The 19688-nt window shown below is 38.3% G+C and overlaps 1 protein-coding gene across 2 annotated transcripts in view; it reads right to left on the bottom strand.

Annotated features, from left to right (window-relative positions):
* LOC127866673 (E3 ubiquitin-protein ligase TRAF7-like) overlaps positions 1 to 19688 on the bottom strand; it is a 138038-nt gene that overhangs the window by 70270 nt on the left and 48080 nt on the right. For both annotated transcript variants that reach the window (XM_052407412.1, XM_052407411.1), the window contains exons 2-3: positions 14112 to 14178; positions 10743 to 10837 (exon numbers count right to left, since the gene is read on the bottom strand). In XM_052407412.1, coding sequence (XP_052263372.1) covers positions 10743 to 10837; positions 14112 to 14178 — 162 coding nt within the window. The remainder of the gene's footprint in view (positions 1 to 10742; positions 10838 to 14111; positions 14179 to 19688) is intronic.

The raw sequence follows: 19688 nt of genomic DNA, 5'->3' as shown, positions 1-19688 counted from the left end.
TTTTCTGACGATCTAATAACAAAGATTTACAGCTGAACTTTGCCAAACCATGTCAGACAATTTCCCAAATTCCCAGCGAAAAACTAATCTCAAGAACTTTTATCAAAATATATGGAGGGAGAAGGAAAATGAAAACAGCAATATATGGAGGGAGAAGGAAAATGAAAACAGCAATATATGGAGGGAGAAGGAAAATGAAAACAGCAATATATGGAGGGAGAAGGAAAATGAAAACAGCAATATATGGAGGGAGAAGGAAAATGAAAACAGCAATATATGGAGGGAGAAGGAAAATGAAAACAGCAATATATGGAGGGAGAAGGAAATGAAAACAGCAATATATGGAGGGAGAAGGAAAATGAAAACAGCAATATATGGAGGGAGAAGGAAAATGAAAACAGCAATATATGGAGGGAGAAGGAAAATGAAAACAGCAATATATGGAGGGAGAAGGAAAATGAAAACAGCAATATATGGAGGGAGAAGGAAAATGAAAACAGCAATATATGGAGGGAGAAGGAAAATGAAAACAGCAATATATGGAGGGAGAAGGAAAATGAAAACAGCAATATATGGAGGGAGAAGGAAAATGAAAACAGCAATATATGGAGGGAGAAGGAAAATGAAAACAGCAATTCATGGGAGTATACTGACAATCTTACAAACATAGATGAAAGATGAATAGAAGAATAATGTTATTATGGTTTATTTCTGGAAAATTTTATACAACAAATTTTATAAAGTAATAAGAGGACCAAAGGTCCTAGGTTGCTCACCTGAAACCTGAAGAAACTAAACTGTTGGGAAACAAGTTATCCAGAAAGAGGGGACAGTTTTCATCCCAGGGGCATAAATTGCAAAAAAACTTGGTAGAGAACAACCGTCATTGTTACATGCGAATACCAACCCTCAAGGTCTAGTTTCAAAAGAGAAGATTTTACAATTTTCCACTATATACATATAAGGGAAACATGAAATAACTGGGAAAGGCCAACTATGAACTCAGGGTCATGATTTGAGAGCTCTTAGTAGAGGACCACCATGGCATGCTTCATGCAAAATGATTAACCTGTGTGCCTTGCAAGGAAAACAAGTAAATTCCTGAACCAGGGAAATTTTGAGCACAGGTATTTGAATCGAACACAAATACTCAACCTCTGGGCCTTGTTGATTTAGACAAGATTTTGATGTTAAGAGCCTATATAAACAAGAGCTTCCCGGTCGGAGACAGATGCCCCCCACCACCCACACACACCCAAAACAGGGACTTGACACAGAATTTTCTGCAACAAAACTGACCATAAGAGTTAATCTTATTATATAAGTGTGACTAAAAGCCACTTAATTTAGTTTTTAGTTGACACAGAATTATACACTTCTGTTCAATTATTGTTTTAGTAAATGGGTTGAGAATATTATAGTATTATAACTAGTGATGCCAAGATGATCAAATAAAATCGATTAATCGTTGTTGGATGAAAATGTGAACAATAATGGATTCTCTTTCCAGAAAATTGATGATGCTGATTTAGTAGATAATCACTGATAATCATCTACTGTCCAAGGCCAATCCAGATGTGAATTATCAAGCAAATCAGTCAATTCATTGATGAGCTATTGATCAGAAACAATTTCCACACTTATTGTGACATTGCCCTTAACCTTTGACCTAGTGACCCCAATTCCAATAGGGGTCATCTATTGTTCAACTCCAAGTCACATGGGGAGTTAAAAGCCAATCAGTCCCTATGTTCACACATTATGATATCCGAAACAATTTTCACTCTAAGTGTGGCAGTGACCTTGACCTTTGACCTAGTGACCCCAATTTTAAGAAGGGTCATCTATTGACAAAGGCCAATGCACATGGGAATTATCCAGCCTATTGGTCAATCCATTCACAAGTTATTGATCAGAAACGAGCTGGTCTATCTACACCGATCGATCGACCTACCGACATCCAGCAAAACAATATACCTCCTCTTCTCCCAAGGGGGGCATAGTAATGTGACCTCTAGGGCGTTACCATTTGAGAGGAATTATTTTTTACAAATTTAGTAGGGAAATAAATTGAAAATGTTACACAAAAAATATAAACCCCAGACCCTTTTGGTTGTTGCAAAGAAGATTTTTTAGGTTTTCTTGTTTAAGCTCTGATGACCTACATATGCAATGAACCATAACTATTTGAACATCTTTGAAAGAAAGCAAACAAGAGCACCACATAACGGGTGCCACTCCCTGCTACGGGTGCAGTTTTGTAGGTTGAAGCACTTTGATTTTAGAGCCAATGTTCAAAACCTTGACAAAATGTTAAGGTTTTAGCACGACACGGACGGCGGACACGACGACAGACACAACACAACACAACGAGCTGGCTACGACAATACCTCGAGTTTTCTCCAAAAACAGCCAAGCTAATAAAAATCATTCTGTGAAGTTTTATTAAAGGGTTTCAGGAGGAGAAGTCTTATGAAGAAAAGGTTAACGCACGCATTTAGCACACATTGACTGAAAACATCAGGGTATCCTTATGGCTTCCCATGAGCATTATGTTTTCAGATAAACTATCAATTTTCATTCTATTTTTTTAACTTTAGTACATTTCATTATACATGTAAGAAAATTTATTTCACTGGCAATTTTAATGAAAGAAGATAATAATTTATTTACACAGATCCTGAATGATTTCATTTTTAGGTCATTTATATCACTGTAGTCATTTATTTTTCAGTGAATACATTTCATACTATTGTAAGTTATATACTTTAACTAAAAAATTTTTTTCATTTACACCAAAGGTTCCATGTGCCTTCTAATTTCAATGTAACATGGTACCATGTGCCTTCTAATTTCAATGTAACATGGTACCATGTGCTTTCTCATTTCAATGTAGCATGGTACCATGTGCCTTCTAATTTCAATGTAACATGGTACCATGTGCCTTCTAATTTCAATGTAACATGGTACCATGTGCCTTCTAATTTCAATGTAACATGGTACCATGTGCCTTCTAATTTCAATGTAACATGGTACCATGTGCCTTCTAATTTCAATGTAACATGGTACCATGTGCCTTCTAATTTTAATGTAACATGGTACCATGTGCCTTCTAATTTCAATGTTACATGGTACCATGTGCCTTCTAATTTCAATGTAACATGGTACCATGTGCCTTCTAATTTCAATGTAACATGGTACCATGTGCCTTCTAATTTCAATGTAACATGGTACCATGTGCCTTCTAATTTCAATGTAACATGGTATCATGTGCCTTCTAATTTCAATGTAACATGGTACCATGTGCCTTCTAATTTCAATGTAACATGGTACCATGTGCCTTCTAATTTCAATGTAACATGGTACCATGTGCCTTCTAATTTCAATGTTACATGGTACCATGTGCCTTCTAATTTCAATGTAACATGGTACCATGTGCCTTCTAATTTCAATGTAACATGGTACCATGTGCCTTCTAATTTCAATGTTACAAGGTACCATGTGCCTTCTAATTTCAATGTAACATGGTACCATGTGCCTTCTAATTTCAATGTAACATGGTACCATGTGCCTTCTAATTTCAATGTAACATGGTACCATGTGCCTTCTAATTTCAATGTAACATGGTACCATGTGCCTTCTAATTTCAATGTAACATGGTACCATGTGCCTTCTAATTTCAATGTAACATGGTACCTTCTAAACTTGCACCTTTGCACCAAGAAGGAATAATGACATGCAAAAGATCTTAAAGCATCAGTGTAAAAGACTAAGTAGTGACCAACATCCCCCCCAAACAATGCAGAGAAAAAGATTTCTTGCTTCATAATCGTGTATAAAATTTAAATCCCAATTGTGTGGCTAGTTATAACCCCAGGGTCATGATTTGATGAAACTTAAGTAAAAACCAAATAAAATGTAACTTGCCAAATATAAGAATACTCAATGTCCTAGTTTCAGAGATGTACATGTATCATTGTTTTAAGGTAGCGCACCTCTAATGGGCACATATCCAAATATAATCTAAGTAATTATTTTCTTAATCAGCATCATTTCACTGAACTAAATTTGAACCACTGCAAATTTGTAGGTAGGCTTTCCATGCTTTTAAAAAAAATATACCGATTTTTTCAAAACCACCCCCACGCTCGGCTTTTGTCCAGTTTATTTTCACCCCTGGGGTATATAAAAGTTCCATAATTCATTCAAATTTCCAAATATGGGCATGCAGTTGGTGTGTACAGATGCTGTAAAGGTGTTTAAAGTTTATCAAGATGAAATATGTATTCTTTTACAGACATTTATTTTTTACAAATTTTTATCTATGGAAGAGCGCCATGAAATGTAAGTGATTTCAGCCAAGTAAAAATTGGGTCGGTTAAAAACAAAGTGTCATAAAATTCAAAATAGTATCATTTAAGTCATATTTTAAACTTAGTTTTTATAGAAACACTATGTACAGCAAAAATACCAAGAAATAGACAGATTTACCGTTTACTTTTTGAAATAAAAATAAAAATGCAACATGCATGGTTCGTATTTTCAACAGTAAATCACCCAATTTCGCCATAACGTTGTTTTAATTTTAATAATTGAAGAATGTGCATAAAAATTGCAACATATTTAATAATAAATATAGCTTATATGCCATATTAAATCAAATTAGGTTAGAAAATAAATAAAACGCGTCGCAAAAAAGTACACGTCGTCGGCAGGATTCGAACCTGCGCGGGAATATCCCAAAAGATTTCTAGTTTATCGCCTTAACCACTAGGCTACGGCACCTAATAGTAGGCTCTTCAACCTTCGAAGAAATCGCGGGAAATCATAAGAGGTGCGCTACCTTAAAGCCTATAGTAATGATAATTATGTTATAGAATGTTAAACCCCTGTTTTCCTAGAGCAGATTCAAAACCTGGCAACAACATATTGGCGAGAGTAAACAAATCACTGAACATGTGTACCAAGTTATTTGTGCAGATGTGCATGATGCAATCATTTGTGCACAAATATACCAACCACAGAGAATCTTATAAACACTACCACAAAATACATTCATCTTTTTATTAATTTTTAATAAACAACCACATACAAAATAATTCTGGTTTAATAAACCAATGAAATTTTAAAGATTTATTGTTTAAAACTTCAGCTCAGATTTGCATCACAGATCAAGGAAAATGATTTTAATGACATTTCAAGCTGGTTAATCACCAAAATTCAATTATGACGACTTCATGTTGTTTATTTAATATTTGTGTTAGTTTGGCAATTGCTGTAACAACAACAAAGAAAAGAAGAAACATAAAATAAAAATATATGTAAGGGCAGATGATGTTACATTGATATGTGAATCACTGTCTGGGTTTGCAGTGGCAGTATTTATTGTAGATATCACTGATACCCTAGTATTCTATGTTACAAACACATTCAGATAGATGGTGAGGTAGATAGTGGCAGTATGTCTGCCGAGAACATAATTATATCACTATCAATAGACTGTTCATACAGCAGCCTGATTCTTGGACAACTGAACACCCAAATGTTTTAAATACCAGATATAAATCAACACATTATGTGCCATCATTTTTTAACAAACAGAGAGAAGCTATTTTGGTTTGTTTAATTTTTTGCCTAAAACAACCCACAAGGACCATTATGGCAACCGGTTCGACGCATAATCCCAAGAAACTAGGTTTCTCATGAGAACCTAGGTTCTTAGAACGAGAACCTAGGTTCTTAGAACGAGATCCTAGGTTCTCAGAATGAGAACCTAGGTTCTCATGAGAACCTAGGTTCTCATGAGAACCTTGGTTTTCAAATGAGAACCTAGGTTCTCATGAGAACCTCAGTTTTCAAATGAGAACCTAGGTTCTTGTGAAAACCTAGGATACCAAACGAGAACTTAAGTTCTCAGAATGAGAACCTAGGTTTTCATGAGAACCTAAGTTCTATGTGTCTATGAGAACCTAGGTTCTCATGAAAAGCCTAGTTTCTCATGAGAACCTAGGTTCTCAAGCGTAAACCAAGGTTTTCAAATGAGAACCTAGGTTTTCAAATGAGAACCTAGGTTCTCATGAGAAACCTAGTTTCTTGGGATTTCATAAACCTTGGTTCTCATGAGAACCTATGAGAACCTAGGTTCTCATAAGAACCTAGGTTCTCATGAGAAACCTAGTTTCTTGGGATTATGCGTCGAACCGCTTGCCATAATTAACCTCCAGTTGTCTCCCATTGCTTGGTACACGTTGGCGGCATATGTGTAAAAGGAATAGAAATAGGCGTGAAACCATGAATGTTACTCCCCAAGAGCATTTTCTAAACAATGTTCTGACAATGCTCAGTAATATTCTACAAAACTTATCTGTTGAATATTTGTAACAACAGGCATTAGCCGTCGGTGACCGCCTCTTGTTCATGTTTCCGTGCATGGGTGTTCTTGAGGAATGAAATAAGTAAAGTTATCGGTCGACATTGGTCTGAGCACGTTAATAAAAAATTGAACTGTTCATGAAATACATCTTTAATTGTAAATATTATTTTGAGACTAAACATTCAGATCAATCGTTACATAATACATTGTTACAGTATTAAATGAGTTTCAAATACACTTCAACACCGTTATTTCGAACACCGATAATCCGAAGTCACCGTTATTTCGAAGTATTTTTCCGGTCCCGATTTTGGTTCTTCTTTGTTTAACGTAAAATTTCATTGTTAATCCGAACTTCGTTAAACCGAAGAAATCGTTAGTTCGAAGTGATTCTGTCGGTCCCAACACTATAATTCGCACCTAATTATCATTCTTTAATCCGAAGTCAAAACTGCAAAATACTGAGCGTAATTTCACACCTTTGTCGTGGCGCGTCAAAAGCCGATAATTACACCTTTGTCGTCTGCGCGAACGCCGGTGTTCAGAGAGACATTGCGTATTATTTAAAAAAAAAAGGTTAATTCATTTCCGAAAATGTATTCATATGTATGTATGTCTGATAATTTGTGCTATTCGTTTTATTTTATATGTTCTGTAAATAGAGAAAAATAGAAACAAGAAAAAGAATCGTTATATTCCCCCGTTTGTTACTTTCTTTTACCGTTTGTTACGGTTCTTTAATCCGTTAATTCATTTCCAAAAAATGTATTCATCTGTATTTACATGTATGACAATTTGTGGTATTCGTTATATTTTATATGGTCTGATAATTTGTGCTATTCGTTATATTTTATATGTTCAGATAATTAGCGCACATTCATTATATATAACATGTTCTGTACTTAGAGAAAACATAAAAAGAAGAACAAGAATCGTTTTATTCCTTCGTTTGTTACAAGTAGAAATCTATTGCAATCTGACTTGTTTACTTTTTTTAAGTAAACAACTATTAATAGTAGCGTTTAACTGAACCATGCGAGTTCCACAACGTTTTATTATTACATAATCCTCAGAAGTCGTCTGTCAAATGTTTATTTCGAATTATCGTTAATCCGAAGTTTTTTTAACGGTCCCGACGACTTCGAAATAATGGTGTTGAAGTGTATTCAGTTCCCTTGTTCGGGCCTCAAACGACTGTACGGTACATTTTTCTATTTTAAGTATGTCTGTGACCTACATGTAGGAAGCAATCATTATGGTATAAAATACAAGTTTTATCTCTATTGATTATGTGTAATAATGTATTATTCAATCGTAAGATATCGGCAACACTGCAAGAAAAACTTATGCGCTAAAGAGTTTGCAAACATATTTCAATAACTTGAGATATCTGCAAAAATAAAGTTCTTAACGGCGTATTTTCATTCTGTCCAGCCCGTGTGTAATCATATGTGAACCCCATTGATCCTGCCCCCTGAATAATATGTGTCCCGTATTCCAAACGAGCAAGTTTACGCCGTCCGACGCGTAATTCTGAAAACGTAGGTTCTCTGATAACCTAGGTTCTCATGGACCCTAGGTTTGCAGAGAACCTAGGTTTTCAGAGAACCTAGGTTTTCAGAGAACCTAGGTTCTCAGAGAACCTAGGTTTTCAAAGAACCTAGATTCTCATGAGAACCTAGGTTCTATGAGAACCTTGGTTCTCATAATGAGAACCTAGGTTCTCAAATGAAAACCTAGGTCTCTGAAAACCTAGGTTCTCACAGAACCTATGGTTCCCAAATGAAAACCACGGATATGGCAAGCAGTTCGACCCATAATCCCAAGAAACTAGGTTTTTCATGAGAACCTAGGTTCTCATTCTAAGAACCTAGGTTCTCATGAAAACCTAGGTTTTCAAATGAGAACCTAGGTTTTCAAATGAGAACCTAGGTTCTCATGAAAACCTAGGTTCTCATTTGAAAACTTGGGTTCTTGACGCCATGTGCAATCTTCAAGCGAGAACCTAGGTTCTCATTTTTAGAACCTAGGTTCTCATTCTGAGAACCTAGGTTCTCATGAGAAACCTAGTTTCTTGGGATTATGCGTTGAACCGCTTGCCATAGACCATCATGATTGCTTAGTTTGCGAGATATAGCAAGGACAAATTTAAGTCATAAATTAACAATGGGCAATAACTCTTAAAATTTGAAAGCAAGAGAAATGCAGTAACGGTGGAAATTGTTATTCCAGATAAGACTTTGCAGAGAGCACATGCATCCAGCAAAGTTTTCCCACAACTTGTCTCATATATGAGGCGGGTCATACCACATTTGGTCTAATGCCTTATTCGACAAGCAGAGCACAAGACCACAATGAGCATTTGCAGAGTCTGGACAGGTGCTACCATATTCGCTATAAAATAATGCAATGTTTTGTGGTGGCATTAGCAGACAGAATATCTCCTGACACCACTGTGCAATTGTGCAGGCTGATCAGGTGATACGCTGGCTGCATATGGCATAAGACCCATTTTAAGTACTGTGTATCATATAAGCCACTTTGTAAAAACTAGGCTTTATGCAAGTGCATTAAGTGTCACCTAAGGCCACGACTTTTTTATTTATTGGTTTACAATTTTTTTTTGGAAAATGGTCCATTGGGCGGTCAAAACATTGGAAAAAAAGTTAATACTAATAACAAAGACAACATAACCTTAACACAGAGACAACATATCAAATTATGCAAAGAAACACATCTATATCTTCAAATGAAATGAGTCCTAAAAGCACCTTTTGTAACATCAGGCAATTTCAATCACACCGTTACATGACATCTCCCATTAAAACAAAAACTTCATTTCCGTAATTCGATGCGCACCAGTATGCAATGCGATGCCCGTTGCATAAATCTTATATAAGATAAACTACTCTTACACAAATTATTTGTTTGCTCTTACTCGACTTATATGATCGTCCATGAAAAAAAATCGAGGTAGATCGATCCCGGCGGCGTCGCAGTAATGTTTGTTAAAGTTGTTGTTGTCATGAAAACTCATTGATTTTCAACGCAAAACGTCTTATTTGAACCAGAGACCTATACAAACATTGTGGCGCATATTAATTTAATTTATCATATTTTTCAACTTCACTATTGCTTTATTTTGATAATTTAATCCAAAGATTAATGTTAGCAAGTGTTTTTTTTACTGGAATTGTAAACAAAGAATCAGTTAAAATTCGCAGTCGGTGTGAATTGACAGTTTGACGTCATCAAAGGAAAGCTGCTTTCTTGTCTGAAAGCAATAAAGCGACAAATTTCTCGCCGACAAAATAGGCTTCCTTTGTCTAGCAATCAACATGCCGAACCAATTGTGTGTTTGTTTCTCAATGGCAATTCTCCAATTTAATAATAGCACGTAAATTGCTCCGCCTATGAATCTTTTGCAGAGAACGGAGGTGGTGTTTAACGGTTAATTGAGCAAGTGTTTTACACAAGTTGAGTTCCGATTTGCCGAAATTACTCGACCCTAAGCATTGAAACGGTGATTACATTTATCTATTATTTTCCAAGATATATCGATTTGTTCCGATTTACAAACTTTCTGTACAATTCCTAACTATGGGTGACGCGTTTACAAATTCCTAAACACATATATCGTAAATAATGGCAGTGTTTTATTGGATTATTTATACTAATTATCAAATTGCAAGGTAGTACTTCTTTATCTAATATAATATCGGGTTTGTTTAATTTAATTAACAAGTTAAACAATATAGTTGCGTCTCAGACTCTGAAATAAATTTGATGGGGGTCGAAATTTTACTGACGCTGATTTTTCTATTGTCTGAAATTCTTACCCGAAATAAGTTTTGAGAAGTGCCCATAAAAGGACAGGTACATAAGGTGTAACATTGAAAATTATCCCGATCTCTGCAATATATGTGAACCAGTCGTCCATTATACTTACTTGATTTTATTCGCAACGGTACTCAAACCGGATCGTTTTTCTTTCTTGTTTTGCTCGTTTTCCAGTGCGGTTGGGAATAAAATATATATAAAAAAGAAGATTTTCCGATTATTTTTTTTCCCCCATTTTCCAAAAATTAGGGTCTGCGGTTTTGTAAACCAAGAAATATAAAAGTCATGGCCTAAGATGAGCAATTCTAGTTTGCATAGGCTAATCAGGGACAACAAATTCTGTTTTTATGGAATGTTTTGTTTGAAAAAGTTTTTTCTAAACAAAATCAAGTCTAGGTGGAAAGTGTTGTCCCTAATAAACCTGTTTGGACTGCTCAAGCTAATCTGGAATTGCGCTTTACGCACTTGCATTAAGCCCAGTTTTTCCAGAACACAGCTCATATTATAGAATGTCTGCACTAGGTCCTACCGCGCTGGAGTCTGTACTTCCTCCATGACTGAGGATCGTGTTACATGTGCCAGTGGAGGCGGCTGTAGAGGATATCGCACTGTCAACGTCCTCACCTGCAATCATAGCAGAGATATGTTTTGCTTCAAGGAAATGACAACGTAAACGTCCTTTCATGAAGTATTTCAAATATAATAGTTTTGTTATTATTATCTCTAAATGAAATTTTCCTTGGATACAGATATCTGCGAACAAGTCCCTTTGGAGATTCATAAACCAATCACTCTTTGATTAAATGAACTTTAAACAGAGGTATGGATATCATAAATACATTTTAATACATTGAAATTCTTGACTTCAGGCACAGCTATCACCAAGAATGTCTTATAGGGCCATACATTCCTCTGCCTTATTTATTAACAGGCATATTTCAAAGTCTAAATAGGTTACAACAAAAACAATCGGAAAGTGTTTTAGTATTTAGTGGTCTCAAAAGAGCTTGGATTACTTTACTGTTTTCATTTAATTTCTTGGAGCAAATAAGATTCTGTTACCTTCACTAAAAGCAAGCATTTTAATGTCTGATGTAAATCAATGGGGGAATCAATATGAATGGCAAACAGCTAAGAAATAAACTCTCAATTCTTTTAAGATTGTTTTGTATGTATTAATACACTGCAACTCCAATATATCACGGTCCGTTATATCGCGTTGTCCAATATATCGCGAATCCACTATGGCTCCAAAATTCTGATGAGCATAATCTCTCAATAACATGCTTTAAAATCTTGGAATTTGATGAGATAAAATCCGTGTCAAAGTTGTATTTTACCCTTTTTTCACCCACCTTAATTTCTGATTAATCCGACATTCATAATCCAGTTTTAACCAGATTGTATGCTCTCATTGTACACCACTCTAGCACCTGTGTACTGCTAAAAACAATAATCCAACTTGTCAAACATCACAGGTCATTTTGGGTGTTAACCATTCTCTATTGAATTTGCTTTGAACTGCCGAAACGCACCAGTAAACACATGAAGTTGTATACAATTGTAATTGTCACAAGTCAATACTGACCTATCTCACCAATTTTTGCCCTTTAGATACAGTGTAAATTATTTGCTTTTAATTGAGAGGTGGATCATGTCCCTCTGTTTGTCAAACTTTCCATGCTTTTCATGAGGTGAATGACGTTATTTTGTAAATGGGTCTAATTTGTGCATGCTTTCTTGAACAATAACATTTGACAATGATGTTTCGGATTACAAATTTAATTATATGCATTTCAAAATACTTACATGGAATAATGATTTGTGTTATACCAATGAATAACATATGGATGTAACACACAAATCAATATGGTAAGTAAATAGTGTGTTTTGAGATTGCCAAACTATGCTAATGCATACATATACATGATGAATAACTTAACAATTTATATCGCGCTCCGGATATATCACAGTCGCGATCTTTGGATCCCTTCAACCGCGATATATTGGAGTTGCAGTGTATATGGCTTTTTCCCCTACATAAAAAAAACTGCCAAACTGAGATAAACATGCCAGAACGTGGCTTTGTAACAAAAATAATGAAGAAAATGTAGACAAGAATAGTCAAAGACAGGATAAGTTGATTCTAGTACTGTGTGGTACGAATTTTCGTGGATTTCGTTGGTCCGCTGAACCACGAATTCAAGTACCAGTGATTATTTATACATTTTTAATCCGAAATCGGTAATTTCCGTATGTCATTTCCGACATTGTCTTTTGCTGTCGGTAATCCGAGATATTTGTTTTTGTTATAGTTACTTCACTTCAGTACGTCACATTACACTATATCTTGACTAATTAAAATATTTCCGAATTAAAAATGGTATTGTTATTTTCCACTCATTTGGCCTAAATTATATATGTTTAAACTAAGATGTTTATGATTACTTAGTATGATAAGAACTACGATGTTAATGATTACTGAGTATGAATAACAAGTAGTGTGTTAATATAAAATATCATTTTTTGCACAGTTTTCAGATTTATCACGTATGTCAATTAGTGCCAATTAAAGTTAAAAGAGACGAGAGAGATAACGGTTTTATTTTGGGGACCTTATTACTCAATTGTTACTACTTGGGGACCGATTGCGCTGAGAATTACAAATATTGTCAAAACAACATTGATGGCAATTAGCGAGCGGGGACCAACAAGCGTGCCACTTTATCGCTTTTATCGACAATTATCGGCAACACTTTCATGCTTCAGTGCACATTAACCTTAAGTCTTGCTGTCAACACAGATTAGCAGATAATGCTTCGTTATTACTCTGGTTGTTTTAATAAAAGTTTAATTATTATGACGGTCAGTCTTCCCCGAAAATTTGAAATCCACGAAATTACATATCAACGAATTAGTTTTTTTTAATTTGAAATCCACGAAATAACGTGTCAACGCATTAGTTGTTTTTTATTACAACACAAAATTTCATACCGACGAATTTCTATACGTTTACAGTATTACATCATGAGGGCCAGAGGGTCCAAGGCCCTCATCTGAGACCCAGAGGAATTTAACAGTAAAGAAGCCCCACAACCTGGCAGATATGCTTTTCACCCAAAACGGAACCATTTTTTAACATAGCTGAGATATCATAAGAACAAATGTTTTAAGCAAGTTCCATGATGATTGGGCTAACATTTAACTTGTATTCACAAGATTTTTACCATAAGAGAAACTGCCTCCTTCCTATAAGCAAAGTTTTTCAACAGAACAAAACCATTTCCCAATGTGGCTGAGATTTAACCCTTTCCCACTTAGAAACAAAGTGAAAATGGCTAAGTGCAAACACCATAAAACCAGAACAGCCTGGGAGTAACTTGCAGTCTGTTCAGGTTTTATGCTGTTTGCTGCTCATCAGAATCTAAAGGTTCCAAATGTTGCCTTAAAAGCTTGAATCTAGTAAGAAAGGTCTTATATTAAATATAACTTTCTATGGGACAACAAATGCGTCAAAATACAGGATTAATAAGAATGTCAACTGCTTTAATGAGCCAAAAATTATTGTATCATCTAACAAGAGCACCTCATAACGGGTGCCATGCTCGGCTACGGGTGCAGTTTTGAATAAATGAAAGCTTGTCAGATTTTTAAATATTTTTTTTAGTGACCCCAAAATGGGTGTGGCGTGTAGAACTCATCAAAGTGCATCTGCATATGAAGTTTCAAAGTTGTAGGTGGAAACACTTTGATTTTAGAGCCAATGTTAAGGTTTTAGCACCACAGGGACGGGGGACGTCAGACGGCGGACGTCAGATGACATGTGAGCTGGCTATGACAATACCTGGGGTTTTCTCCAAAAACACTGCGCTAATAAATAGCAACAAAACCTACTTACCAAAAGAGGTCACTCTAGTTATGGGGGCAATGGAGTTGTTTGCACCAAATGTTGTCTCAACGAACACCTGAAAGCAATCACAATATGATTGCTGAAATCAATCAAAACATCACAACATCAGGGGAGCAGGTTTTCAATTTTTAAATGGACTTCACAGATTTTTGTAGTGATGAAAAATGCCATCAAATGAATTTACAAACAAAACTGCAATATTTTGAATCATTTAAAATAATGATGACAACAAGCAAAATATTAAATATAAAGGGAAATCTGCTTTGGCCTCTGATCCTGAGACCTCTAGAAGTAAAATCTTTGGGTACTACCAAAGAACAATACAAGATTTTTGCATTTAGGAAGGTACTTTCAACTGGTATGTCTGTAATACACTATGAGCTAAATTATAGACTATAAGCGTTACAAACTATTTATAATTTATCTAATTTCAATTGATGATTATCAATTAACAATACTTTTTTTTGTATCTTGTTCTTTATAAAGAGTCTTCCTTTGCTTGTTTCAATAAATCATGCATCCCTTTTTCAATTTATCACATTTGTTTTAATATTGTCATTTTGAAAAAACTGTGAACAATTGCCTTTAATGTATTAATTTAAATAATTGTTCAATTCTAAGCTAGCTCTGGCAGAAAGTTACTTAAACACACAATTTCAGTTTAATACTTAAATCCAAACTCAAACTATTGATTGGAAAACAATTTTTATATTTTAAATCACAGTAACCTTTACCTTGATCCAACTGGTCATAAATTCAATGCAAAGCTGTGTGCATGTAAGCTACCAACAAACAAAAATTCAGAATAATACCAAAATATAACTCCAGCTATTGAGAGAAAACAAATTTTATATATTTTAGAAACAGTGACCTTAATCTTGACCCAACTGGTCCCAATTAGTTTTCAAAAGACATTGACCCAACTGGCCCCAAGTACTATCACAAGCTAGGCCAATCTTTAATGTACATGCATAGAGAGTTTATATTACATTTCCTCCACCCAAACTCTTAATTACAGAGAGTAAGCCACTTGCGTTTTTTTATAATAATGACCATGACCTTGACCTGACCAGCCCCAAGTACAATTCCAAGCTCTTTGACCAGACAAGGCCCATGTGCAATTCCAAGCTCCTTGACGAGACCAGCCCCAAGTGCAATTCCAAGCTCTTTGACCAGACTAGCCCCAAGTACGATTCCAAGCTTCTTAACCAGACAAGCCCCAAGTGCAATTTCAAGCTCTTTAACCAGACTAGCCCCAAGTACGATTCCAAGGTCCTTGACCAGACAAGCCCCAAGTGCAATTTCAAGCTCTTTGACCAGACTAGCCCCAAGTACGATTCCAAGCTCCTTGACCAGACAAGCCCCAAGTGCAATTACAAGCTCTTTGACCAGACTAGCCCCAAGTGCAATTTCAAGCTCTTTGACCAGACTAGCCCCAAGTACAATCCCAAGCTCCTTGACCAGACAAGCCCCAATTGAAATTCCAAGCTCTTTGACCAGACTAGCCCCAAGTACAATTCCAAGCTTTTTGACTAGACTAGACCCAAGTGCAATTACAAGCTCCTCGACTGGACAAGCCCCAAGTGCAATTCAAAGCCTTGACAAGACTGGCTCAAGTACAATTCCAAGCTCCTTGACCAGACCAGCCCCAAGTGCAATTCCAAGCTCCTTGACCAGACTAGCCCCAAGTGCTATTCCAAGTTCCTTGACCAGACAAGCCCCAAGTGCGATTCCAAGCTCTTAGACCAGACAAGCCCCAAGTGCAATTCCAAGCTCCTTGACCAGACAAGCCCCAAGTGCAATTCCAAGCTCCTTGACCAGACTAGCCCCAAGTGCTATTCCAAGTTCCTTGACCAGACAAGCCCCAAGTGCGATTCCAAGCTCTTAGACCAGACAAGCCCCAAATGCAATTACAAGCTCTTTGACCAGACTAGCCCCAAGTGCAATTACAAGCTCTTTGACCAGACTAGCCCCAAGTACAATTCCAAGCTCTTTGACCAGACAAGCCCCAAGTGCAATTCCAAGCTCTTTGACCAGACAAGCCCCAAGTGCAATTCCAAGCTCTTTGAGCAGACTAGCCCCACGTGCAATTCCAAGCTCCTTGACCAGACAAGCCCCAAGTGCAATTCCAAGCTCCTTGACCAGACAAGCCCCAAGTGCAATTCCAAGCTTTTTGACCAGACTAGCCCCAAGTGCAATTACAAGCTCTTTGACCAGACTAGCCCCAAGTACAATTCCAAGCTCTTTGACCAGACTAGCCCCAAATGCAATTACAAGCTCTTTGACCAGACTAGCCCCAAGTACAATTCCAAGCTCTTTGACCAGACTAGCCCCAAGTGCAATTACAAGCTCTTTGACCAGACAAGCCCCAAGTGCAATTCCAAGCTCTTTGACCAGACAAGCCCCAAGTGCAATTCCAAGCTCTTTGACCAGACTAGCCCCAAGTGCAATTACAAGCTCTTTGACCAGACTAGCCCCAAGTACAATTCCAAGCTCTTTGACCAGACTAGCCCCAAGTGCAATTACAAGCTCTTTGACCAGACAAGCCCCAAGTGCAATTACAAGCTCTTTGACCAGACAAGCCCCAAGTGCAATTCCAAGCTCTTTGACCAGACTAGCCCCAAGTGCAATTACAAGCTCTTTGACCAGACTAGCCCCAAGTGCAATTCCAAGCTCTTTGACCAGACTAGCCCCAAGTGCAATTCCAAGCTCTTTGACCAGACTAGCCCCAAGTGCAATTACAAGCTCCTTGACCAGACAAGCCCCAAGTGCAATTCCAAGCTTTTTGACCAGACTAGCCCCAAGTGCAATTACAAGCTCTTTGACCAGACTAGCCCCAAGTACAATTCCAAGCTCTTTGACCAGACTAGCCCCAAATGCAATTACAAGCTCTTTGACCAGACTAGCCCCAAGTACAATTCCAAGCTCTTTGACCAGACTAGCCCCAAGTGCAATTACAAGCTCTTTGACCAGACAAGCCCCAAGTGCAATTCCAAGCTCTTTGACCAGACAAGCCCCAAGTGCAATTCCAAGCTCTTTGACCAGACTAGCCCCAAGTGCAATTACAAGCTATTTGACCAGACTAGCCCCAAGTACAATTCCAAGCTCTTTGACCAGACAAGCCCCAAGTGCAATTCCAAGCTCTTTGACCAGACAAGCCCCAAGTGCAATTCCAAGCTCTTTGAGCAGACTAGCCCCACGTACAATTACAAGCTCTTTGACCAGACTAGCCCCAAGTGCAATTCCAAGCTCTTTGAGCAGACTAGCCCCACGTACAATTCCAAGCTCCTTGACCAGACAAGCCCCAAGTGCAATTCCAAGCTTTTTGACCAGACTAGCCCCAAGTGCAATTACAAGCTCTTTGACCAGACTAGCCCCAAGTACAATTCCAAGCTCTTTGACCAGACTAGCCCCAAATGCAATTACAAGCTCTTTGACCAGACTAGCCCCAAGTACAATTCCAAGCTCTTTGACCAGACTAGCCCCAAGTGCAATTACAAGCTCTTTGACCGGACAAGCCCCAAGTGCAATTCCAAGCTCTTTGACCAGACAAGCCCCAAGTGCAATTCCAAGCTCTTTGACCAGACTAGCCCCAAGTGCAATTACAAGCTCTTTGACCAGACTAGCCCCAAGTACAATTCCAAGCTCTTTGACCAGACAAAGCCCCAAGTGCAATTCCAAGCTCTTTGACCAGACAAGCCCCAAGTGCAATTCCAAGCTCTTTGAGCAGACTAGCCCCACGTGCAATTACAAGCTCTTTGACCAGACTAGCCCCAAGTGCAATTCCAAGCTCTTTGAGCAGACTAGCCCCACGTACAATTCCAAGCTCCTTGACCAGACAAGCCCCAAGTGCAATTCCAAGCTCTTTGACCAGACTAGCCCCAAGTACAATTACAAGCTCTTTGACCAGACTAGCCCCAAGTACAATTCCAAGCTTTTTGACCAGACTAGCCCCAAGTGCAATTACAAGCTCTTTGACCAGACTAGCCCCAAGTACAATTCCAAGCTCTTTGACCAGACTAGCCCCAAATGCAATTACAAGCTCTTTGACCAGACAAGCCCCAAGTGCAATTCCAAGCTCTTTGACCAGACTAGCCCCAAGTGCAATTACAAGCTCTTTGACCAGACAAGCCCCAATTGCAATTCCAAGCTCTTTGACCAGACAAGCCCCAAGTGCAATTCCAAGCTCTTTGACCAGACTAGCCCCAAGTGCAATTACAAGCTCTTTGACCAGACTAGCCCCAAGTACAATTCCAAGCTCTTTGACCAGACTAGCCCCAAGTGCAATTACAAGCTCTTTGACCAGACAAGCCCCAAGTGCAATTCCAAGCTCTTTGACCAGACAAGCCCCAAGTGCAATTCCAAGCTCTTTGACCAGACTAGCCCCAAGTGCAATTACAAGCTCTTTGACCAGACTAGCCCCAAGTGCAATTCCAAGCTCTTTGACCAGACTAGCCCCAAGTGCAATTCCAAGCTCTTTGACCAGACTAGCCCCAAGTGCAATTACAAGCTCTTTGACCAGACTAGCCCCAAGTGCAATTACAAGCTCTTTGACCAGACTAGCCCCAAGAACAATTCCAAGCTCCTCGACTGGACAAGCCCCAAGTGCGATTCCAAGCATTGACAAGACTGGCTCCAAGTGCAATTCTAAGCTCCTGAACCAGACTAGCCCCAAGTACAATTCCAAGCTCCTTGACCAGACCAGCCCCAAGTGCAATTCCAAGCTCCTTGACCAGACAAGCCCCAAGTGCAATTCCAAGCTCTTTGACCAGACTAGCCCCAAGTGCAATTCCAAGCTCCTTGACCAGACAAGCCCCAAGTGCAATTACAAGCTCTTTGACCAGACTAGCCCCAAGTGCAATTACAAGCTCTTTGACCAGACTAGCCCCAAGTGCAATTACAAGCTCTTTGACCAGACTAGCCCCAAGTGCAATTCCAAGCTCCTTGACCAGACAAGCCCCAAGTGCAATTCCAAGCTCTTTGACCAGACTAGCCCCAAGTGCAATTCCAAGCTCCTTGACCAGACCAGCCCCAAGTGCAATTCCAAGCTCTTTGACCAGACAAGCCCCAAGTGCAATTACAAGCTCTTTGACCAGACTAGCCCCAAGTGCAATTACAAGCTCTTTGACCAGACTAGCCCCAAGTGCAATTACAAGCTCTTTGACCAGACTAGCCCCAAGTGCAATTCCAAGCTCCTGAACCAGACTAGCCCCAAGTGCAATTCCAAGCTCCTGAACCAGACTAGCCCCAAGTGCAATTCCAAGCTCCTTGACCAGACCAGCCCCAAGTGCAATTCCAAGCTCTTTGACCAGACAAGCCCCAAGTGCAATTACAAGCTCTTTGACCAGACTAGCCCCAAGTGCAATTACAAGCTCTTTGACCAGACTAGCCCCAAGTGCAATTACAAGCTCTTTGACCAGACAAGCCCCAAGTGCAATTACAAGCTCTTTGACCAGACTAGCCCCAAGTGCAATTACAAGCTCTTTGACCAGACAAGCCCCAAGAGCAATTCCAAGCTCCTTGACCAGACCAGCCCCAAGTGCAATTCCAAGCTCTTTGACCAGA

This window comes from Dreissena polymorpha, chromosome 2 (assembly GCF_020536995.1).
Source record: "Dreissena polymorpha isolate Duluth1 chromosome 2, UMN_Dpol_1.0, whole genome shotgun sequence".
NCBI lineage: Eukaryota > Metazoa > Mollusca > Bivalvia > Myida > Dreissenidae > Dreissena > Dreissena polymorpha.
The sequence above is the reverse complement of the archived record's forward strand: the minus strand, read 5'-3'. Positions and strand labels throughout refer to the sequence as shown.